Raw genomic sequence first — 25,668 nt, forward strand, 5'->3', positions numbered from 1 at the left:
ACCTAAAAGGTCCCTTTACTGGGGCGTAACTTACCCGAAGTCCTCGCCCCGAGTGTGGTCTCGCACTTACCAGTTGGTTTGGGCTGTAGGCGGCCGCGGCTGCGGAGGCCGCGGCGTGCACATCTTCCGCACCGGGTAGACAGTGGCAGTGGCTCCGACTTGTATTCCGCACCCCGGAGCGGACGAGAAGTGGTCCTCGGTGACAGCAGCGGCTGCCGGGTCTAGGGCAGAGGCTGCGAGTGGGGCGGGCGGGGGCGGCCAAGCGGTGTTGGGGACCATCGCCCGAGACACCAAGCCGACCCTGTCGGATAGCGTCCGGTGAAAAGGAGACGTCTGGCGCGGGTTCAGGAAGCCGGAAGGTCCGGAGTCTGTCCAGCTGCACGCCGTCCCGGTCAAGATGGACGAGTCCAGGGTCTGGCTCCCCATATCTCTGCTCTTGGCCGCGGGCCCATTGGCGCTGCTGCCGCCCGCGGTGTCCGGCTTCTCGCCTTCGCTGGACAGCGACTTCACCATCACCCTTCCGGCTGGCCACAAGGAGTGCTTCTATCAGCCCATGCCCCTCAAGGCCACGCTGGAGATCGAGTACCAGGTAAGCGGCTGCGCACCGCAGCCGAATGACCCCCCACGCCCACCCCCCCGGCACCTCAGCGATGACTGTCTTCACTAATGGGGTCAGCAGACTACATTCCGGGGAGGCGAGGGGCCGCCCCAAATGCATCCGCCACCCCCCGGGGCTGCGACGCTGGGCTTGTCACCGCGTCATCTGCCGGGCGAGGAAGCCGAGCTGGCGTGACCCGGGCTAGGGGAACCGGACTGGAATTGGTGATGTTCGTGACTTTCCCCTTTGTTTCATAACATGCCCGTCGCTTCTCCGGCCAGCACTTGAGTGCGTGTGCGCCGGGGCTGTGGGGGAGAGTTGCAGGACGGTGAGACACGTTGTCGTTGGGTCATTGGACGGAGGGGTGGACGTTCGCCTGCATTTCTCCAGCGCCCTCCTTCACCGAAGTCTTTTGCTTCACTAAAGCATTCCTCCCATGGGATCATGCCGTGGTTTATCCCGGCCTTAAAACTGGATGCTTTGGGAAGTTGTCCCTTCTTTTCCCCTACCAACTACAGTAGCTTTTGCTTAATGGAGTGAGCTCCTCCTTCCCTCCCTCACTTCCGTATTACCTGTTTTCAGAGGGTCAACAACTTCCACTTGAGTTTTGTTCACTGCAGCAGGATAGTGGAAAGGGAGAAGCAAATCTCGGGCCTTCGTAAGAAATTAAGAATTTAATTTTTAAAATTAAGACTTTTTAAAGAAATATGTAGATTCTTTCAAATGTCAAGCCTTTATAGTTTGATTTAGCTGCTGTGAATGTTTGCCTTATCCCATCCCCCCATCACCTTCCTTTGGCCTTTTCTCCAGAGACTGATTAGAATTCTGTTTAGACCGTTTTGAAGGAGAAAATAATATCATCTGGTTTGGGGGGGCAACAACAGAAAAATGGGCATACTTTTCTGTTTTACTTTTCTTCATGTTTTTTCCTTTAGTCTTCAAGGCCAAGTCATAGAAAAGCAAACTGCATCAAAGTACTTGCTAGTAGAATCGAAGTGTGACTGAAAAGCATGCTGCTTCTAGGCTTCCTTTCAGTCATAAGTTTGTAAAAGCAGAATCCCTCAACTTTCTCTAACTAAACACACTAGAGGAAAAGAGCAAAAAATAAGAACATTTTTTGTCTACATTTAGAACAAGGTAAAAAATTTTCTGGGGTCTATTTTCTCACTGCAGAATAGGCATTACCAAAATGAGATTATAAAGGAATTATGCATTAAATGTCTTTTTCTAGAGACTAATTGTTCAGTTTTATCAGCAAATATTAAGTAAGTACAATGTAAAGGAAGCCACTTTGCTAGGTGCTAGAGATAAAAAGTCAGGAACAAAAATTATTTCTTCCCTCAACAGGCTTATATTCTCCTCTAAAAGATTTATTCTACTGTCTTGCAGTCTAAAAGGTCTGCCAATAATATAAAGAATAGTGAATTAAGAAGTGGGGAAAGAGCACTGAGGGAGAGGGAGGAGCTGTGATTCATGCATGGAAGGCTTCACAGATCAGGGACCACCTAAACTGAGCCTTGAAAGACCAGGATTCTAAGTGGTGGAGATGAGGAACTAGTGCATCCCAGGCTTAGAGATGGTTTGTGCAAATACAGAGATGCTGGAGATGGAACATCTAGTTCTGGGAACAGGCAGTACACTGGTTTGACTCCCTCTAGTATGAGATAAAGTTGGAAAGGTGGTCAGAACCACAAATGTATGAGGACTTCAATGTCAGAAAAGGAATTTATATTTTATCCTCTTGACAACATGGAATCACTGGAGGTTTTTTGAGCAAGTAGGTAGGTGACATGATCAGACCTTTGCTTTAAGATTATTTTGGCAGCATATGGGAAAATGGAGTGAACAGAGAAGAGACTGGAATCCAGGAGACCAATTTAGAGTATTATGGCATTGTCCAGGGGAGGGGTGGGGAAGGCCTGAACATTTCATATGTAGCCAGCCACATGAATGGAGAGAAATAGATGAGTGGAATAGATGTTTTAGAGTAAAAGCCAAAAGGTGAGACATCTGATTGGAAATGAGGTCTGAGAGAGAGGGAAGAGTGTCAAAGATGAACATGGGAGACCGAGAAGGTAATGGCACCTCCACTGTGTGGAAATAGGGAAGTTTGAAGGAGGAAAGGAGCTTAAAGAGAAAGATGAGTTCTCTCCTGGCCATGTTGAGTTTGAGATGTGCATTGGGTAATTGATAATGCAAATGTATATAGATATGAGTCATCTGTATAGAGAGCATGCATTGAGCCCAGGGAGCAGATTTCAGAAAAGTGTGTAGAGAAAGAAAAAGAAAAAAAGAGGGCCCAGGAGCCTTGGGAAGAAGGCAGCCATGCTAAACGAAGGGAGGAAGGTGTTAACAGGATTTTAGTGAGCCAGTCTCTAATCTGAGAATGAGGAAACAGCAAGCCAGAGACAGAGTGCCAGTAATCAGGTAGCCATTTAATTAATTAGTTTCATTATGAGGAACAGATTTGCAAATTGAGAATCCTCCTGATCAGAATTCCACTTTGCTGAAGTGAAAACAGAGATTATATACATAAATCACAAGTGGGAAGGGAGGTGAATTACAAACAGTGTTTTCCTGGGCTTGAGTGGTTTCCCCGGACAAACCCACAAATGAAAGACAATACGATTCTGGAGTCCTGTGGGAGCAATATTGCTCGAGTGAGTCCTTGGGGGTTGTTACTTGGTGTGTCATGAGACCAGAGTTCCATGACGGGAACAGGTTTTACAGTCTTTGATTCGCTTCACTTAAAGTACATAGGCAGTGATCGTGAGCCTTGTCAAAGTTTGATTGGTCATTCTAAGCTTCATTGTAAATCTGACTCACAAGAGGCAATTCTGAAAAATCTGATCTATTAGTGTATTCATTACACATATCATATTGATTATGATAAAAATCATAATTCCCTCTGCATCCCCGCCTTTCATCCAAAACGGTCAGAACAACCCTTGAAGGCCAATAAGGAACATTCACTTGAAACACGATTTTGATTTTGTGTAAGAATAAGTGAGTTACAAGCCATAGATCAAAGGAAGGTGAGAGGGAAACATACTCTATCCCATAAATCTGATTACTTGTTTAGAGCGCTAAGGTCTTCCTTTATTTGAGAGGATGACTTGACATAGAAACAATATTCCTCCCCAATGACAGCAAAGGCTCCCCCTCTCTCAGCCATTGGCGAGTTCAGCACCTTATGGTTTTTCACACCATGAGGGCAAGTGAATCAACCTAGGTCCTCACTACTGCACAGCCTAGGTTGATGCTCCACTTTCAGGGCTGATGTAAACCTTCTCTTTTCACCTGAAACTCCCAATGCTTCTCCACACAACTTTCTTCCAATAAATGTCTTTCCTTTCTACTTTACTGGGGAAAATACTTGATTCTAGCATTAGCGATGTCATTTTGATCCTCTTTGAGAACGAAGGACAACGATAAATCAACAGAAGGACTTGAGTTCAAATCTGGCCTCAGACACATGACACACTTACTAGCTGTGTGACCTTGGGCAAGTCACTTAACCCCAATTGCCCTGCCTTCCCCCCGACAAAAAAAAATTAACCTCAACAATAAATCAACAGCCAACCAACTGGGAAAAATATAAATCATCAAAAATAATACATTTCTGAGTATCCCCTACTCTACATCTCAAAATCCCTTCGCACACTAACCCAGAAATTAAATAGGTGTTTTTACAGTGGCCTTTGTTGTGGGTTTGTTGTTCACCCCCCCTAAGGTGGGGGCCCATGTGGCTGCTTCTGCCCTGGATGCAGAGTGGAACCTTTGTCTCTAGAGAGACCCCTGAGTGTAATGGTCCCTGCAGGTAAGGGACCTGATATGCTAAGGATGCTAAAACCTCCATTAAGTCCATTAATTCTTGGTTAATATGTTCCTTTCTCTAATGGGAATGGTGGGAAGCACTAGCTGCTCCCACCAAATAAGCTGCTACTCTATGAAGCAGACCAGGACTGGGTAGATTCTCAGTCCAGGAAGGAGCAGGGGTTTTCGGAGCATGTCTCAGAGGGCCAGTAAAATAGACCCATCCCATTGGGGTCATTGTGCAGGCTTCTCATGGGCTAGCTTGGGCTAAAGTTTCAAGGGGTTGGGTGTGTACTATTAATATCCCCATTTTACAGTTGAGGAAACCGAGGCAGACAAGGTTAAGTGACTTGCCCAAAGTCATACAACTAGTAAGTGTCTGAGGCTGGATTTGAACTCCAGGCCCAACACCAGCACTCTATCCACTGTGCCACCTAGTTCCCCAAGGAGGTAGGAAATAGATGATCATCCAAAAAAGGGAAGTGAGGAGTGGTGAAACAGAAAACGATGTAGGAAAGAGCAGTGTGACTGAAGCCAGAAGAGAGTGCCCAGGAAGGAAGGCTGAGTGGTCATCGGAGTGTGAAGGAGCAAAGAGGTCAGGGAGAGGATGAGGACTAAAGAAAGGCCATTGTGCTTAACATTAATGAGACTAAGGTCTGAAGCCATATTGAGTGGTGGAGAAGTAAGAACAGTGAGGGAAGATGTTTCTTTTGAGGAGTTTGACAGTGAAAAGAAAGAGAGAAAAGAAATTGCTTGAGATGCATGATCCAAAATAGCAAAAGTTTTTTAAGTATGGAGTGGACCTAAGAATGTTTTCAGGATGAAAGGAAGGATCAAGTGGATTGGGAGAGAAACAGGGAGATTAAATATGAGATGTGATGGGGGTGATCAATGGGACAATTTACTGCAAGAGATGTGATCAAAGGCAAAATAAGAGGCATTTGCCTTTACAAGAAGGTCTACTTCTTCCTCACTGGGAGGAGTAAAGGAGAGGCTGGGTGAATATACAAAGGGATTTTGAAATGTAGAGTGGAGGATATTCAGGAGTGTATTATTTTTGATGATTTGCATTTTTCCCAGTAAGGTAGAAAGGAAAAACGTTTATTGGCAGAAAATGGTATGAGGAGTGGCATGGGGAGTTTCAGGTGAAAAGGAAAGGTTTAGATCAGCCCTGAGAGTAGGGCATCAGCCTAGGCTGTGCAGTAGGGAAGGCCTATTTGAGATAGGTAAATATGAATTAGTAGTAAAAGTAGATGGGAAAGTGATGTGACTTTCTCCACCTATGTTTATCAGCTTTGGAAAAGGCAGATGGGATGATCTAGGCATGAGGATTGATAGGGTAAAGGGCAAGGGAGTCAAGGGTGGAAGACAGTGTACATAATTGAGCTGATTAAGGTCAAGTTTGTAAAGAGAAAAGTGAAGCCAGAGCAGGGACGATGGGTTAGGTATGGGAATATTATGGGGATGTTTATTCATCTCAGAGATAGACGAGAAGGCCTCTTGAAACCCCTTCCAATTCTGAGATTCTGTGACTAGGTAAATAGGGTTGGAGGTTCTGGAAGTTTTGGTGAGAAAAAAGAATAGGTGTCGGGAATGAGACAGGGAAAGATAGATTGAGAGAGGGGAGAATATAAAGAGGATAATTTTGTAGTTTAAAATCGTGGTGGTACTATAGTTAAGTCTTATCTAACTTTTGAAAGCTGAGATATTACCAATCCTGTGAATAGCTAAGGTGGATACTAAAATTGTAGGTCATGGGAATTGAGGTTAATGAACTTAAGTTGGGCATCCAGGGACATCATTATGAATATCAAAGTCCTTGAGCATGAGAGCAGAGATTGGGATGGAGGGAATCTATGATACAAGTTCTAGCGGGGGTATAACAGAGGGCTGGTAGAACATAGCACCCAGGATCTATATTGAGATATGGATGGGATAAAGTGGGGAGGATGAACATCAGAGGAGGAGAGTACTGAGTGATGGTGGCAGAGGGTGAGGATCTAGACATGCCATGCTTGATAGTGGGGAATAAAGAGTATGCCAACTCCTTGTCCTGCACTGCTGTGTTGGGAAACATTAGAGAAGGGTGCAAGTAGTTTACCAAAGTAAGGTGGTAATAACATAGAAAAAACTTATATGGCCCCTCTTAGAATATCCCACATAATCCATGCTTTGATTTAGACTTGTTATTATCTCTTCTTGAAGAAAGTCCACTGTAGACATTCGCTTTTTGCTTTGACCTCCAACCAAAGACCTGAAGGATTAGTAGAGAATTTATCATGGATGCTGCCAGATTTATTGTGTTGGATTATCAGAGCTGAACTCAAATATTAAATTATTAAATTTATATTATTTATATAATTTTATATATTATAAATTTACATATTGTATATTAAATTTATAAATAAATTAATTGGGGGAAATGCTCATTCCACTAATATTTGTAATGTTAAACTAAACATGCTATATTTCCCTATATTTCCAAGCATAATGAAATGTGAGGACCATATTTTAGTATAAAATCTTAAGATTCTGGGCACTTCTCTTCCCCTTTTGGAGTTTCAGTTTCCTCTTCTGTCATATGCAGATAATAATAGCCTACCAACCTTAAAGAGCTGTGAGAATCAAATGAGATAATGCCTGTAAAGTGCTTGGCAAAAGTTAAAGCTCTCTACCATGTAAGCTGTTATTATGGTCCTTACTCCATTACTGCAGAGAGCTTTGATTTTACCAGTAGAGTTCTTCCTTCAACTTGTAATACTGTAGTAGAAAAAATTAGCACCAGATCAGCAGTGCTTTGGTGATGAGTTTCTCCAGACTTGGCTGGACTGCTCCTTGTACAGCATATACACATCAGGCATTGCCAGAGCCCTTCCGGCTTTAGGACCTACCAGCCCTCGAGCTTTGTCAGGAGAGTTTTTAAGTATCAGGCTCATTAAACTGACGTAGAGTGAAATAAATAAGCAGAACCGAAAGCACAGTCTGCTAAGTGACTACACAAGTGTAAATGCTAAGATGACTATAAGGAAACATGGTTCCAAGAAAATAGAGTGAACCACCTTCCTTCCCTGGGAGACCATTGGGGCTCAAGGATATACCTGTTGTGAGACTGGGCCTTGTATTGGATCTTTTTTCTTAGTTGTTTCTCCTCGTTAAAAGTGGTTGTTCATATACATACATATGATAGATATGTAGATAGACAGAGAGAGAGAGAGAGAGAGATGTGTGTGTGTGTGTGTGTGTGTGTGTGTGTGTCCATGTCCAGAAACAATTAGGAAATAAAACCAAAAAGTAACACTAAAATTTATTTTTTATATAAAAAGAAACTAGGGTCACTTCCACACCTCCCTGAGGTATTGGAGGAAAACTTTAGTAGGTCCTATCTGGTGCTCAAGCTAGAGGTTCCCTACCCATTACAGGCAGTGTTATGACCCAGAATAAAATACTTTTTGATAAGAGCAAGACTTTTTCTTCTGTTAGATTGGCACTTAAACGTGCAAAATCTAGTCAAATTCGTGTTTCCTCTTAGTTTCACATGTCTCTGTTTCCCTTTTTTATAGTTTACATGACAGTTTCCACTCCAACTGTACTTACCAAGTATAAGCCTCAGGCTCTTTTTCAGGACAGTTCCAACAGTTTGAACTTTTGTCCGACATAGCCCTAGTCATCCGGGCATGCCTTGTTCTGCAAAGTAAGTCAGTGTAGTAAACAATATTTTGAGTTACGGGAGGAACTGTTGCTTTAAATTTATTTCAACAGTTTCAGTTCCTTTTGTGCATAGTCCTGAATGATGAAGGAAACTTGGTAGATTCTTTAGAACTCTTGACAAGAGGTTTGAGGCTGAGCAGATCAGTAAGAAGTGATTTTCTATACCATCTCAACAGGCTTTTAAAGAGACTTTCACGTCTAACCTGCACATAACCCATTTAACACAGGAAAGGGCATGGGAAGATAAGGGCAAAAGAGTCAGAGTAGATATTTCAGAGCATTCTCTGCAGTGGAGCCATAGAACCTCAAATCTTTCCAACCTTGAGATAACCAAAATCCTTCCTAAGTCATCCTGCTCATTAATTGATAACAGCCTGAACCTAACAATAATTTATATAATAAGATAGGTCATTCTAATGAATACCTCTGCTTCAGATTCTTGCACCACCACTGACCCTTCTAAAATCGGTGCAATTTCTGACGTACTTCCTGTCTCAGCATTTTTAGGTTACCTTGAAGCTACCATTTTTCCTTTTAAATGTCTGCTTTTAAAAGATAAGAGTTCTCTATTCTTAAGCATAATTTTCATATCTTAGATATATTTATATTTAAGTAAAGAATTATTTTAAGTATCTGTTAGGTACATAGCACTGTGTATGTACTGTGAAGGATATAAAATTATATAGTTCTAAACTTTCAAAGTTTGAAGAGACTTCAGAAGTAATTTAATTCAGTCTGTATTCAATATATGAATTCCCTCTTCAGCATCACTAAGTGACTGAGCCAGTAGAACTCATTATACCGCAAAGCAGCCCATTCTGTTTTTCAGACAGCTGTAAATATCTTGGAACTTTCTCCTTTACATTGAACCAAAATATCTCTCCCTGAAGCTTGAATTCATTTCAGTATGGTATTTATCAGTGAATCTTCTATGTACCCCAGGCATTGTACTAGGTGTTGGGACCAAGAAAGAAAAAAAAAAATTCCTTACCCTCAAGGAACTTATATTCTGATGAAAATAGATATGCAAGTCTAAGTTAAATTGAGGCTGGAGAAAGCACTAACTACTTAGGGGATCAAGGACTGAAAAGAACTGAGCCTTGAAAAAAAGGTGATTCTGAGAAGCAGAGATGAGGAAGAAGTACATCCTGGGATGGAAAGTGGCAGGGAGGTCTTTTCGTAACTTCAGAGAGGCAGGAAATGGAGTGTCATGTTCAGAAAAGTAGTCCTCTTTGGCTGGAATGTAAAGTGAATAAAGGGCTTGAGTGCATTGTGAGATAAGAATGGAAAGGAGGGTTGGCCAGATTATGGAAGGCCTTAAAATCTGAGCCAAGTACTAAGTCATCTCCAGGAGCTGCCATTCTTCACTTTTTTTGTATCATGGACCCCTTTGGCAGTTTGGTGAAGCCTAGGGACCTTTTCTCAGAACAATAGTGATTTTTTAAAAAAATCACAATTGAATACATTTCAGCTAGAGATTAATGAAAATAAGGATGGTGATGGTTTTTTTTTTCCCATCCAAGTTTACAGATGCCCTGAAATGTGTCCACAGATACCTTGGTAATACATAAACCTCAAGCTCCTCCTCTCCAAGAGCTTATAGGAAAACATCTCTGAAGGCTTTTTTGATAAGGGGAGTAAGTGACATAATCACAATTTATGTAGGAGATGGATTAGAGAAAGGGGAAACCTGGAAGCAGAACAGCTAGGAGACTGTGAGGGGATAAGGACCCTAATCATGATGGTTGGTACATGGAAAATGGAAATTTGTGAATGGAAAACACATGAAAACTCTATCATGTAAGTAGACTTGGGAGGGGATGGGGGGAAACGGAAGCATCAAGGATGGCCCCAAGCTTATAAACCTGGCTGAGTGAAAGAATGGTGATAGCCACAGTAAAAATGGGAGAATGACTGCACAAAAACAACCTAGATCAAATTGTTTACTGTTTTTGGCAGGGAGGAGAAGGGAGAAAATTTGGAACTCAAGATTCTTTTTAAATGAATGTTAAAAATTGTCTTTATATGTAATTAGAAAAATGAAATCCTATTTAAAAAATGAATGTTGCAAAATTATAAAAAAGAAGCATGGCTCAAAAGATCTAGGGGAAAATACTCCCAACTCACCCCTCTACAAAGATGGGAGGTCCATAAATGTTGCACATTACATATATTTTCACTTTTTTAATTGGTTATGCCGGGGGGTTTCCCCCTTTCTTTTCCTTTTTTTTTTTTTGGTCTTAAGTAATTTGTTTTAGAAGTCCTTAAGACCAGCATGGACAGCTAAGTGGCAGAATGGATAGAGTACCAGGCCTGGAGTCAGAAAGACTCATGTTCCCGAGTTCAAATTTGGCCTCAGACACTTACTAGCTATGTGACACTGGGCAAGTCACTTAACCCTGTTTGCCTTAATATCCTCATCTCTGAAATGAGTTGGAGAAGGCAATGGCAAAGCACTTCAGTGTCCTTGCCAAGAACAACCCTAATGGGGTCATAAGGAGTTGAACAGGGCAGCAGGGAGCTCTCATCAACTCTTCACTTATTTTGAGCTTCAGTTCCACTTCACCAACCATCTATTCAGTTCTTTTCCCATCTGAAGATTGTTTTCTTTGATAGGAAACTGAATGAAGCACAATAGTTGAATAGTTTTCTTTGTCTGTAGTTCATTCATGTTGCACGACACACTCCAAAAAAAGACTGATTTTTTTTTGTTTGTTTTTCCTGCCCCTAGAATGGCTTTAAAAATTCATTTTCGTTTTCATTGTCATTTTTACAAGCCTCAGCTTATTCTTAGTTTTAGTATTCCTAATACTGTTCTTGAAAGGGAGGATGATGTAGTAAATAGAGAGCTGGGAGGAAGATCTGGCCTCCAGTCCTTTCTCAGACACATACTGACTTTGTGACGTGAAGTGACATAACCTCTCAGTCAGTCAATCAGCAATCATCTTTTGAGCTCCCACAGTGTGCCAGGTGTGCTAGGCTCTGAAAGTACAAGAAAAGAACAAATGCCTACTCAGAAGGAGCTTGCCTTCTAATGGAGAAGATATCCAGTATATATCATAAAATAAAATGAATAGATACAAACAAAGCAGTTTGGAAGGGAGGACCCTAGCACTTTGGGAGACGCATTCCAGGCATGTGGGACCACCATTTGAAGGCATAGAGATGGGAATGGAGTGAGGAACATAGAGAAGCCAATTTGTCTGTATCCCAGCATGCTAGGGGGTGGGAAGGGATAATGTCCATTGAGGCTGGAAAGGTGGGTTGGAGACAGGTTCTGATGGGCTTTAAAAACTAAGCAGATCTCTATTTGATCCTAAAGGTAAAAGAGGGTTTGATTGAATAGGGAAATCACATGGTCTGATCTTTGCTTAAAGAGTTATTTTGGTTTATTATGTAGGAGGGACTGGAGTGGAGACAGACTTGATTTGGTGTAATATCAATTAAGTTGGGACTTTTTTACTGTCTTAGAATGATAAATTAATTAAGTGTCTTTGAGTGAGCCTTACTGAATGCAAAGCCCCAGGCCCAAACCCCTGTCTACTAGGTGCTAAGCCTATGTGGGCATGAAGCCCTCAGGGTCCTAAGGGGAGTCGCTAAGACCAGAGCCAATAGTAGGAGCCTAAGTTCTGGTCTCTCAGGTGACGGTTTGGTGATGGCTAAAGAGTGTATAAAAAGAGAGAACAGAGCTATTTGAGGGGGTTCTCACTCTTGGAGGAGTGCTGATGTGGAGACTCTGGGCAGCTGTAGTTACGAGCCCTCCAGCTTGTGAACCCAGATGTTGATGCCTTCTTGGTAACTATGAATTGTATTTGGTCTGTTTATAATGTATCTTTGTAATTTGTATTTGCTCTGGAGTCCAGGGTGCTGGATTTTTCCCCTGAGCTAAGTGAATGATATATTAACCCTCTAACGCTACTTTCCTTAGTAAAGCAGATCAAAGAACTTGTGCTGGCTATGTCCTTGTTGTTGGGTTCGTATTGGTCTTTCACCCCCACAGCAGCTGCTAGCCAAATTGTTGAAACAGTAGGGAGGCCATCTAGATGGTCTTTGCAATAATCCATGGGAAGAGTGATGGGGGCCCAACTAAGGCAGAAGCTGTGCAAATGGAAAGAAAGGTGGAATACAAGAGCTGTTGTACAGGTAGGAATGGCAGGATTTGGCAATTGATGTGGGGTGAAGAAGAGTGAAGAGTTGAGAATTATGTTGGGGTTATAAACCTGAGATCCTGAAAGGATGGTGGTGCCTTGGTCAGAAACTGGGAGGTTTGAGAGAGAAGGAGTTTTGGGAAATATCCCTGTAGGTATCTATAGCTATCGACGATGCTGCTCTGGGGAAGAGACTGGGACTCACTCTCTGTATATGTTTGTGTGTGTGTCTACGTATACACAAACACACACACACACACATATAGGAGTCAGCTTTATAAAGATGATAGTTAAATCCATGGAAGTTAATGCCCCAACAACACTAAGATTTTAAGTTTTAAAGTAATTTAAAGTGTGTCTCTGCCGTTAGACTGTGAAGGCCTTGAGAGCAGAGACTGTCTCTTGCCTTTCTTTGTATCCCCAGCACTTAGCACAGTGCCTGGCTATAGCAGGGGCTTCACAGATGCTTATCCAGCTTGAGCATTTTTGGTCTGTGTTGGTAAGGGGAGTTTCCTCATTGAAATCAGTGAAGTCATAATTCTGGATCAAAAAAAAAAACAAGTAAAACAGTGGTTTTGCCACTAGTGGTGGTTCTTACTATTTTCTTGTATTCACCATTGGTTACATGTGCCTGCTTCCATCTATTGTACATATTCATTTTAGAGTTGACTCAATAAACGATACCAATATTTTCTTTAAACCTTTTGAAATATGATGTCCTAAAATCTGAAGAAGACTTCAGACCGTGACTAAGTATACCCGATAGTCTTTTCTTCAGTTTTTCTGTTTTCTCTTCACTTAACAGTTCTTCCTGGCTGATCAGAAGCAGGTCTTGATTACCAGCCCTGCTCCTTCTTTCTTCTATCTTCTGAAGTGAACCTGCTAGCAGGGCAAGGCAAGAATTTAAGTTACACTTCTTTTGGGGGAGGGGGAATCCCTCAGACTTCCACAGCTACATCTCTGTAAGTGCCAAAAGATGGAAGGACTAGAAGGTAATAAAGGGTGAAATAAAGGAAAATTTGTTAATCACAGAACAAGAGTTCCAGAGAGTGTAGTAAAACGAAAGGGCAGATCTGGAATGGGATGTTGAAGGGATATGGTTGAGGTGGTTGGAGATAAAATGGAATGTTCAGTACGGCTTAGAGAGAAGGTTGGTTTACCCTTAGGTAGCCAAGGAGTCAGTATAGGAGATTGTTTACTAACTTAGAGAATATGCAAGACTAGGCAAAGAATGAATAGGTAGAGATCGTAGTTCAGCCTCTCAGTTGTCAGACTCAGTCTAATCTGTTCTCCTTTCCATTTTTAGTTTAAAGCCTTCTTAATCCAATCATGTCTCTAAACAAATATATTCTTCCCAGTCCTCATTAAAGCCCATTTTCTGTATCTTAAGCCATGGTCCAGAAAATCAAATTCTGGATTCCAATGCCGTCTTCTTAGACAACTAACATTCTATACCATCCTTTCTTTTCTGAAGTCCCAAGTTTCATTTGGAAGAAATGATAAAAACCTCTACCTGAGCTTCAGTTTCGTTCGTTCATGCCAACACGAGTAAGTTTTAGTCATTCTTAGATGGCTTTTTCATCATAACTGCTGTGTCCAAAAGTGTCTCAGGAAAACAGGCTAAGAGCCATTTAGATGATTTGAATGCTCCTTTACCTTCTCAGAATTGTTTTCATGCTTTTTTCCCCTTTTGTATGGCTCAGGCAGAAACAAAAATTTAGCACAGGTCTTGGAGACAGGTTACTGAAGGGCTTCTTGGATTTTTGCACCCTTTGAAACTTCCAAAGTTTCAGTTCTTTGCAGTCCCTCTGATAATTTCCTGATACTATACCAGGCTCCAATCACCTTTGGCTTCCAGGAATGACAGTTTTCCCAAACTTTCTTGACTATGTTGTGCTATTTCTTCTGGAGAGCTTACAGGCCTAAAAGTAAAGTATGGGTTAGCCTTATACATCTGCACATGTATGAAATATGAAATGAAACTGAAATTGGGCTGGTTAATGTCCATGGGAAGGAAAAGACTTATTCCTTCTCACAGAAACCCAGGTTCACTTGCCATATGTGACCATCTGATTGTGTAAGTATAAATCAAAAAACAAATGAACACGAACCAATCCTTCAGTTGTTTGGGGGGTTTGTTGTTGTGTTTTTCAAATAAGAAAAGACCTCAAGCAAATAGTATTGATTAAGAAAAGCTGCTGCCTTATGCCATTATGACTCCAATTAGCTATTTGGGTACCATTTAAATAATTTGATACTAGAATTATCAGAAAATTTCTTGTTAAAAAGTAGAATATTGGTAGTGCTTGAATTGTTTTCTGACTAATTTTTATCAGACACCTAGGCTTCCACCAAAGCTGATAATGGATCCTATCCATAAAAACTGTTTTTATTTAAACACCATTAAAACATCATCTAGTTATATATTTGTAGCCTTTTGGATTCATTTGAATAGCAAAAAAAAAAGATATTTTGTAGATAGTATTTTTAGAGACAACCGACTTAAAATTACATAGTCAGCAATACACAGTGTTTTCAGAATAAAAGTAGAAGTTTTTTATTTGTGATATTGAATATATTGAATGGGGTGAGAGGAAGGAGTAATCTCATATATTCTAGATTGGCCCAAATAGATCAAGCCAGAAAATCATTTCATTATTTCATAACAATAATTCAGTAAGAGTTGAGAAGAAGGAACAACTACCCAAGCCATGGTGGTCAAGGAAATCTTTATGAAGGTGCTGGAACTTAAGCTGGGCCTTGAAGAATGGGTAGGATGGAGAGGTGGTGTGGTAGAGTAACATAAGCGAAGGTTGGACGTGAAAGGGGCAGTCTTGATTAGAGTGTACTGTTCATATTACAGAATAATAGGAAATAAAATTAGAAAAATAGGATCATAAGTAGGTAGAGACCAGATTGTGGAAGGTTTGAAGTCCAGACCAAGTAATTAGGTTTTATCGCATAGGTAATGGAGAGCCATTGAAGAGTTTTGAGCAGAGAAGTGACATGATAGAAAAATGCTATTTTAGATAGCCATATCTAGCAATAATATGCTGGATGGGTATACAATTGTTTACTATCATCTTTTCCTCAGATATTCAAAATCTGTCTGCTCTCCCTACAACTCTACTGTAATGACTAGTCTTTCAGAGGTCACCAGTGGTTCCTTCTCTCATCAAATCTAGTGAACTTTTGTTGGTCCTCATCCATAACTTCTCTGTAGCATTTAACACTTGAATACCACATTCCTTCTGACTTGGATTATGAAACAACACACCATTTCGGTTTTCTCCCACCTTTTAAACCATTTCTTTCTCCTTTGGTGCCTACTCTTTATTTACCTGATTTTTTAATATTGGTTTTGCGTATCATTCACTCTTTGGCCCCCTCCTTTTCCATATGCGTGTGTGTGTGTGTGTAATAATACATATATATGCACATATATAATAATACATATATATTCTTCCTATTGGCAATTTTATTCACTTCTATTCAGGTGATTCCCAGATCTGTATCTTTAGCCCTAACTTTGCTCCAGACCCACATCCCTTCCGATCTACAAGAATCGTCAAGACAGTAGATGCTCTACTGGTACCTCTAACTCAGCATTACCAGAATCATGTTTAGTTGAGTTTCCCCCAAACCTGCTCCTCCTCGTGTCACTTTTTAAAACCTTGGTTTTATTATCTTTAACCTTTATTTCTTCCATACCTCACTTGCCAAATCTTGTCCATTTTACTGCCACATTTTCTCTCACATCTGTCCCCTCCATTACCACCACCCTTTTACAGGACTATTACAATAAATTCTAACAGGCATTTTTGTCTTCTCCACTCCTCTCCAATTCATTCTTTGTACTGGATTAATTTATACTGTGGAATATTTCCATGAATCAATTATGAAATTATAGAGTAATACATTATTAATGACATTCAGGGCACTCCATATAAAAACTACTTTCTAAAACTTTTTTCAGTATTTTAAATGAGTCTTTTACTTCTCTTCCCTTCACAGGTTTTAGATGGAGCAGGATTAGACATTGATTTCCACCTTACATCTCCAGAAGGTAAAACCATTGTTTTTGAACAGAGAAAATCAGATGGAGTCCATAGGTAAGTAAGCTATTAGGCAAGAGACTGACAGTGAACTCTGGTGCAGTACAGTTGATAGGCTGATTTTCATTTACATATGATGTGATTGACACAGTGATGATTTATTCATATAACCAATCATTGTCCGATATCTATCCAGAGTCAGCTTGAGACACAGGGAAAGCAATTCCTTACCTTATTGTCACCCATTTATTGGAGGGTTTTGTCTTTTAAGCAGAAACAGTGATATCCAACTCAACCCCATCCAACAGTTAGACAGCTGGGTGACAACAGTGGGTCAGTGCACTGGACGTGGAGTCAGAAAGACTTGAGTTCAAATCCCTCCTCAGATACTTCCTTACACACCTGCCAGCTGTGTGACCCTGGGCAAGTCACTTATCCTTTCTCAGCATCAGTTTCCTTATCCATTTATGTTACAGGAAAAAAGGGTATTTTGGTGAGGATCAGATGAGATAACTTACATCAAGCTCTTTGCAAACCTTAGAATGCTATGTAAGTGCTAGTTATCAGATAAAATTCCAAATAACTGATGGTTGTTTCTAAAAAAAATCTAACATCTCCTCAAAGGATGGTGATATACTACCATAATGTACATACAAAAGAATGCCACAGACCCTGAGACAATCTCAGAAATTTTTCTGAGCCATTGCAGAATCATTAAAGCAAGTATGTGGTTTCCTTGGTGACTTGAAGGGGACAGTACGAGATTTGGATTTTTAAAATCGCTCGTTGCTTTATAATTACATCTCATTACCCTTGCACAAAGTAATGACTGCAAAATAGGAAAAGATAAAGGTATCGAGTTAATCTTAGAGGATAAGAATGAGATGTTCCTATAGAGCAGGGCATCAAGAAACACAGAAGCCTGAAGCTGGGAGCAGTAATCACAAAATGCTGGAGTTAGGAGGCCCCTCAAGGTCAGCCCTTATACTCAGAGCCACAAAAAGGCCAGAAAAAATTCATCTAAATAATTGGAGAGGTGTGGGCCAATACCTACAATATGGTGATGATCACAGATAAAAGTATTAAACACCTGATGGAAAGATGTAGATTACTGCAGTGACTAGATAGAAGCAGGACAGTAGGATTTGGCCATTGATACGTGGCCAGATGAGCTCTGAAGCAGCAAGAGGAAAGATAAACAAAAGGTTTGGTTTGACCAAAGGATCCGTCTTTACAATGGTGATTTGCTGTGTTAACAAAGATATTTAGGAGGAATGACATTTAAGAGAGATTTGTAATGGGCAAAAGGTTGAGAATGAAAATAGATTTCAAAGTTAAGTATTCTGGGCAGATATTTAAGTGTTTCCGGCCCCTACAGTCTTGGTGTAGGTACCCGCCCACCAACACAGATCACTGCCTCCTGCGACTAGGTGGCCAAAACATCCATCTCCTTGTGGTCAACCTGGCACGAACCTCCCCGAACCTTAATTAGGTAGTCCTTTGACCAGATGTTTTGGGGCCTCTGAATTTCCTTCTAGATGTATGATCTTTCTGTCCATGAGTAAATGCTTGTGAGTCCCAGGTGACAGGGTTAATATTAACCATTACCTTCGCACAAACACTTACACACACAGGAGGAGCTGACCTCCCTTGCTATAGACTAGACCCCTTTTGCTATTTTAAGTGATTTGATTTCTCTTCAGTGCAATCCAAATGTGATTAGGCTGCTAAATAGAACCATACCTTAGTTTGGCCTGAATTGTTTTTCCAAAGTGGTGATACTTTTATACCAGGAATTCTTAACCTTTTTTGTATCGTGGACTCCTTTGGCAGTCTTGTGAAGCTTATGGCCTGCTCAGAATAATGTTTTTAAATAATTGAAGGAAATGCTAAATTTCACTTAGAGCTTAGCAAAAGTACAGATGTAATTTTTTTCTCTTTTCTAAATTCATAGACCCTGGAGATCTACGTCCATACCCCTTCTGTGCACGGCAGGTTAAGAACCCAGCTTTAAACAGCTTAAAAGCAAATAAAAGACAATATGGTTTAGGGGGGAAACGCTGGACCTTGAACCAGGATGATAGATTAAGAGCCAGGAGGGGCCTCAGAGTCATCTTGTCTGACTGCTGTATTTTACAGATAGAAAGTAAGACCTGTGGAATTGTTAGAGCTAGAATTCCACCCAGGTCCTCTGACTCCAGCATTGTTCCCCCAAATTCTTCCTTCTTAAGTTGCCTCCATACCCAGGTTTGACCCCATTATCTGCTGCTTTATTCCCTCACTGTTTACTACCACCGCTCTCCTAACTGCTTCCAACTTGAAAATCCTCAATCTTTCCAGGTTTATCTGCTCTTGCTCCACAATTACTGAATGTTGCTAGTGGAAAAGTCATGTAGTTGAGGCCTATGCCCTGATCTTAAGTTCTACTAATTCAGTGTGTGGCTTTAGTTAAGTCCCTTTGAATCTCTGGGTCTCAGTTTCCGTATCTGTAAAATGAGGGGGTTAGGTTAGGTAAACTCTAATGACCTTTCCAACTCTAATATCCTAATTGTGTGAATATCTCTATCCATCTAGATTACTGGTCTTGTTGTTCAGTTTTATCAGTTGTGTCCAATTCTTTGTGACCCCATTTGGGATTTTCTTGGCAAAGATGCTTGGAGTGGTTTGCTGTTTCCTTCTCCAGCTCATTTTACAGATGAGGAAACTGAGGCAAACAGGGTTAAGTGACTTGCCCAGGGTCACATAGCTAGTAAGTGTTTGAGGCCAGATTTGAACTCAGGAAGATGCGTTTTTCTGACTCCAGGCCCGGGGCTCGATCCACTGTGCCACCTAGCTGCCCATACTGGTCTTAAGGAACACTAAAAAATTATGTGTAAACATGCGGTAAAGAAGAGATTCTTATTCTGGGCTCCACGAACTTGATTTTTTATTTTGAAAATTATATTTCAGAATAATGGTTTTCCTTTGAAATCCTATGTATTGTATTATGTTGTATCTTATGCATTTAAAAACATTATTTTGAAAAAATGTCCATAGGCTTTTCCAGACACTGGAGAGGAGGACCATGACACAAAAGAGCCCAGGAACCTTTAGTGTGAAGTATCACCCCTTTTGGAAAAAATAGGTCACACCAATTGCCAGCTAAGATGGTTCTATTTAGTAGTTTATTCATATTTGGATTGAACTGAATAGAAGTCATTCAAAACAGCACAAATATTAAATGTCACTGAAATATTATATGTTTTTAAAGCAACTTTTAGATTTTTATCTTTCCCCCCCCAAAAAAAATGAATTAAGGAAAATTATTTGTCTTTAACAAGCCCTGACTGATGTTTCTCAAAATTCATGGGATAAATGGTAACCAGAACTGGATTATTATTAAATATATTTTTCTCATTTTTCAGCGATAAGAGACCTTGAATCACTTAAAGTTATTTCTCCAGCTATCATGAATAATGTATTTACTGTTGTTGATGTGACTTCTTGTTAATATATCATCAACTTGGGACAAGGTTCTACTATAACTGGAAATGTGTGTTTTTATGCAGTGTGGAGACAGAAGCTGGGGACTACATGTTCTGCTTTGACAATACATTCAGCACCATTTCCGAGAAGGTGATTTTCTTTGAATTGATCCTAGATAATATGGGTGAACAGGAACAAGAACAAGAAGACTGGAAGAAATATGTGACAGGCACAGATTTGTTGGATATGAAACTGGAAGACATTCTGGTGAGTATCATAATAGCTTATTGCTTTATAGTTTACAAAGCTCTTTTCTCACAACGACCTTTTTGGGTGGGTGGTATGATTATTAGCCCCATCTTACAGATTTAGGAAAGTGGAGAAGCCTAGAAAGTATATGACTTGCCCATGACCCCGCAGCTAAGAAATTCCGGAACTAGGCCTTTAATTCAGGTTCCTCATTTTTAAGTCCTGGATGCTTCCTTCTGCATACTGAATTCACTATGAATTTAACTTATTTCCTAATCCAAAGATCATTTTAATTTAACCATATATAGCACTTTAATTTTTACAACTATGTGATGTTCTTTAGCATCAGAATTGCTAGATTAATTTCAACATCATTTATAAACTTTTGATTATTTAAGTTATATTCAGTAAGATAGAGATCAAGCTAGAATACGAAATGATCACGATTACTTTATATATGTGTGTATCAACATATATTTATATGGAAATAAATATACGTGTGTGTGTGTGTACAACTCTGTGTTTCTATCTACATCTATATATGTATGTTTGGACACACATACGTATATATGTATATATGTATATGCCCATATGAGGACATCTAGGTGGCACAGTGGATAGAGTGCCAGGCCTGAATTCAGATTTGGCCTCAAACACTTGTTAGATGTGTGGCCCTGGGCAAGTCACCTCACTCTGTTTGCCTCAGTTTCCTCATCAGTCCGATGAGCTGAAGAAAGAAATGACAAACTATTTTAGTATCTTTGCCAAGAAAATCCAGAATGGGCTCATGTAGAGCCAGACACAACTGAAATTACTGTGTAACAACAAGATATGTATTTGTTGATCCCACTGCTAACTGCTGTGTGGTACACTGTTGACCAACCTTATTTCCTCATCTTCATTCTCAAACGCCGTGGCGTAATGCTTATTTTCATCCTTTTGTTCAGCTGGGGCTCTTGTTTTTCACTCTGTAGACTACTGTCCTAAAACTGCATAGCTGAAAAGAAAACTGAACCAAACCCCAAGAGTGGTAAAGTTATCAATACAAGTGGAACAAGGATTTCATAATAAACATCATTTGTTCATATAATGGTTCATAGTAAATTAAAATCTTCGATTTGCTTTGATAAGTGGCTTAATTTTTCAGTAATATTTTTTTCCATTTCAAATTTGTTCTGTCACTGAGAACTCAAATACCAAGTAGTCAGATGTCTTGGAGCATTACTACATACATTTTCTTCATCCGTATAACTAGAGTTACCATTGTCTTGTTCCTGAAAATGCCAATTTAAATATCGTTTGCAGATTATACATTTCTTAAGGGAAAAACATCCATTTCAGAGTGCATTCTCCCCCATCTCCTGATGGGTACAGCATAAATGGTGCATCATTTGGTGATCCCATGGAATGATTAATAGGATGGTAAACTTAATAGAACCATTTTACTTGCAAATCTGAATCCGGTTATATTTCTACTGGAAAAATGTTTTCAGTAATATACACCTATTTTTGCATGCAAATGCCATGCCTTATTTTTAAAAGTAGCAAAACATAAAAAACTCAAGTGAAGTATCTTAAATACTTAAGTAGCTGTTAACCACTGTTTAGGAAAAACTGTGACCCATATTCTGCTGGTCTTGTTTCCATACATATTTTACCCTGCATTTCCATAGTGCTTCGTAACCTTAATGCACTGGCCACGTGCCTTCTTATGCGCTTCTCAGTGACTAAATCTTATGCTTCCAAAAATAACTTTCCCAGAATAGTTTATTTGGGAAACTTGTTTAAATTGTGTTCTTGGATAGACTTAGAGAATACGCAGTTTAGAAGATACACATTCCAAAGAATTTATTTTTCAGTCTTTCCCTTTCAAGAGCAAGTATGTTGCTAGGCACCAATGCTGGCCAGGCCAGAACTAATGAAAGAAGCTTCTGCAACACAGCTTGTGTAGTTTTAACAAGTGAGCTTCTGAAGAATTGTCAATAAATCTAAATTTATCTAACTAAATTGCTCTCTCATTAGCTTGCCAGTATTGCTGCAAAACTATTTTCTCTATTTCTGAATGATATTCAATTAGCAGTAGCTAATTTTGTCTGTTTCTATCTGAAATTTGTTCTCTAAATGAGGACCTAAATAATGTTAATTGGGTCTATCATAGCATTACTACATAGATTTTCTTCATCCATAAACATGCACTTAAATACCCTAAGAGGGAGTTGTTATTTAAAACAATCTCTATGTTGTATCCCCCTTGTAAAAAGCAGCTATCTCCTAATTAAATTTAACTAATTTAACCTAATTTAACTAGTATCCTGAAAAGCTTGTTCTTAAATGTGCATTTGGATATGAAAATAATCACAACTTTGATGCATTTTTTAACTAACTGAAAGCTAACTCTTCATTGCGAAATTGTTTTATTTATTACTAGGAATCCATCAACAGCATCAAGTCCAGGTTAAGCAAGAGTGGCCACATCCAGACCATGCTAAGGGCCTTTGAAGCTCGGGATCGAAATATACAAGAAAGCAACTTTGACAGAGTCAATTTTTGGTCAATGGTTAATTTGGGAGTCATGGTGGTAGTTTCAGCCATTCAAGTATATATGCTGAAAAGTCTTTTTGAAGATAAAAGGAAAAATAGAACTTAATCCTGATCAACTTAATGATAAAAGAAGGAAATCATGCAATAAATTATACAGTAAGGGTCATTAATTTTCTTTTCCAACTTCCTTTTCAGCAAGCACTATTATTTTAAGTGAAACGTAGTATCAATATGAAAGAAATGTCTTCCCCTTCATTTGGCAAGTGCTGTTCTTGATACTATAAACTTTATGTTTATCATTAGGTCTATACCAGCAATTTTTTGCATTTGACAATTAAGATGAGACAAGCCAGTGTATAAAGCAGTGTTCTTAAAAATCAGTCCTTATTAGATTGGAAGAATCCGTCCATCATCTTATGTGTTCTAACCATTCAGTGAATTTATTACTCAAGTATATTCCAACAAAGTTACCTTGTATTCAAACTCTTATTTAGAAATTTCTTCCTAAATTTTGTAATTACAGAATATCATTAAAAACTTTGAAAGGACCTTAGGGATTACTGCCCCCCAAGTAGTTATCCAGATTCCACTTGGGATGACTACACAAGTGTGCTCTAATAGTGTTACCCTGCCCTTCAAATTCTTACTTAAAAGCTATCTCTCAGGGCAGGCTATTTCATTTTCAGGCAGTTCAAATTATTAGGAAATGTCATCTTCAAAAGTTATACAGGATCAGTTGAATCCCTCTTCTTCAAGACAGTCTTTTCAGTATCTGAATTTGGTCATCATGTCTTGATGAAATCTTTTCTTTTTCAGGGTAAACATCATCCCCGGTTCTTTCTATCACCAGTCCTCATAGGAAATAGTTGATCATCTCCTTACTCTTCTTACTCCCCTCCTCTGGGTACGTTTCAGCTTGCCAGTGACTCTGATAAGGCTATACTAGAAAGAGGTTATATTTCCAATGTAGCAGAACAAGTTAAACACGGTGAGATTATTACTTTACTTGTCCTGAGATACTTCTATTAATGCAGGCTAAATCACATTGGGTTTTTGGCAGCTGCATCACAGTGCTGACTTAAGTAAGCTTGCAATTGGCTAAAACCCCTGAGGCTTTTTGACATGAAGTGCTTTCTAAGCTACATCTCCCCTTTCCTAAATTTGAATGGTGAATTCTTTCGAGCCCATGTAAAGGAGTTTATTTTTATCTATATTAAATTTCATCATGCTGGATTTGGCCCATCATTTCAGCCCATCAGGATCTTTAGGGATCTTGATTCTGTCATCCACTATATCACAATCCTTCTTAACTCTGTTGTCTGCAGGTTTCATAAACATGCCGTGTTGGTCTTTTTCTCAAGTCATTGATAAAGGTGTTTAACAGAGCAGGGCCAAGGACTTTGCACGAGACAGAATGACAAAATTTGAGAGTTGGGAGGGGCCTCAGCAGCCACTTAGTCCCACTCTTACCCAAAAGGAAGCCCTACATTAACATCACTGACCAGTGTCATCTGCCTCACTCGGGCCTGCAGCCCCTCGAGAAGAAACCAACCGCCTCCCAAGACTCTTTCTAGTTAAGATGTTTTTCTTGCTGTCAGGCCAAAAGGTGCCTCTTTGCAATGTCCACCTCCTGTCCCTGGCTTTGCCCTCCAAGGCCAAGCGACCCAGCTCAAATCCTCTTTTCCAGGATAGCTCTTCAGATACTTGAACTTGGCTATCCTGAGCCGCCCCCCTCTTCCCCCTACCCCAAGCCTGTGTTCTCTACATTTAAACATTCTCAGTCTCTTCTGCTCTCCATCTTAGAATGAAATGGACTCAAGGCCTTCCCCATCCTGGTTGCCTTTCTCCGGATGATCCCGTGGCATCGGGAACTGAACAAGATGTTCTAGATGAGATCCAACAAAGGCAGAGTATGGAGACACACTTATCTCCTTATTCCTGGGAGCTGGTCCACTCTTAGTGCAGCCCAAGACCACATTATCTTTTTTTGGCTGCCATACCACACTCCTGACTCCTATAGAGCTTACAGACCGCTTAGCCATGCCTCCCATCTAGACAGCTAGCTAATGCAACAGCGAGAGCACCAGGCATGGAATCGGGAAGGTCTGAGTTCAGATTCTGCCCCAGAAGTTTCTAACCATGTGACTCTGAGCAAATTCTTTAACCTTTCAGTTTTCTTATCCGTTAAATGAGGGAATTAGACTCCATAGCCTCTTGAGGCCCCTTCCAACTCTAAATCTGTGATTCTATGATCCTGTACTGATAGAATTGATTGGGGGGGGGGGGCAGGGTGTGAGGAACTTTAGTATAAGACTTTACATTTATTTTTGCTGAATTTCATCTTATTAGATTCAGCCCAATGCTCTAACCCATCAAGATCCTTTTGGATTCTGACTTTGTCATCCAATGTGGTAGCTAACCCTCCCCCAGCTTGGTGACAACTGAAAATTTGATGAGGATGCCATAAAGCCTTTATTCAGGTTATGGATAAAAATATCAAACAGAACCAACTGTAGGCCCCAGGGTTACTACACTGGACACCTTTGGCCACATTGATGCAGGACCATTAACAACTCCTTGCTCCAACCATCCAAAGAGTTCTGAATCCTTCTAACTGTTTTATTGTCTAATTAACATCTTTCCATCTTCTCCATGAGAAAAATCTGAGAAACTTTATCAAAAGCTTTGTTAAAATGAAGGGAAATCCTATCTACAGCAATTCTGTCCTCTACCAGTTATCTATCAGAAAAGGAAATGAGGCTGGACTGTCATGACTCTTCTTAATGAAGCCATATTGGCTTTATAATTTCTACTTCCCTTTCTAGATGTTAACAGACTGTCTCTCTAATGATCCATTCTAGAATTTTCCCAGGAATTGAAGTCAAGCTTATTGGCCTGTAGTGTACAGGCTCTGTCTTCTTCCCTTTTTTGAAAATCAGAACATTTACCATTTTTTAATCTTTTAATACTTCTCACATTTTCCACAATCTTTCAAATATTAATGAAGGACCTTCTTTCTGGTTTGTTCATTCATTAAAAATTCACTATATATAAGGTCCTGTGTTAGGTACTGGAGTACATGCAAAAC

At 40.1% G+C, this 25,668-nt stretch overlaps 2 protein-coding genes across 3 annotated transcripts in view; one reads left to right on the forward strand and one right to left on the reverse strand.

Moving 5' to 3' along the window:
- Positions 1–279, reverse strand: part of CCDC18 (coiled-coil domain containing 18) — a 113,194-nt gene extending 112,915 nt beyond the window's left edge. Inside the window, exon 1 of the mRNA XM_036768204.1 lies at positions 71–279. Within this exon, the coding sequence (XP_036624099.1) occupies positions 71–279 (209 nt within the window). The remainder of the gene's footprint in view (positions 1–70) is intronic.
- TMED5 (transmembrane p24 trafficking protein 5) lies at positions 48–24,505 on the forward strand. 2 transcript variants are annotated; one of them, XM_036767583.1, is made up of 4 exons: positions 48–589; positions 16,285–16,382; positions 19,874–20,057; positions 22,468–24,505. In XM_036767583.1, exons 1-4 carry the CDS (start codon positions 398–400, stop codon positions 22,684–22,686), a joined length of 693 nt encoding a protein of 230 aa, XP_036623478.1. In that variant the 5' UTR covers positions 48–397; the 3' UTR covers positions 22,687–24,505. The 2 variants fall into 2 exon arrangements, with proteins under 2 accessions (XP_036623478.1, XP_036623479.1); XM_036767584.1 differs by having other exon boundaries at positions 19,874–20,070; positions 22,432–22,612.
- Positions 24,506–25,668: the final 1,163 nt, after the last annotated feature.

This window comes from Trichosurus vulpecula, chromosome 7 (assembly GCF_011100635.1).
Source record: "Trichosurus vulpecula isolate mTriVul1 chromosome 7, mTriVul1.pri, whole genome shotgun sequence".
Classification (NCBI taxonomy): domain Eukaryota; kingdom Metazoa; phylum Chordata; class Mammalia; order Diprotodontia; family Phalangeridae; genus Trichosurus; species Trichosurus vulpecula.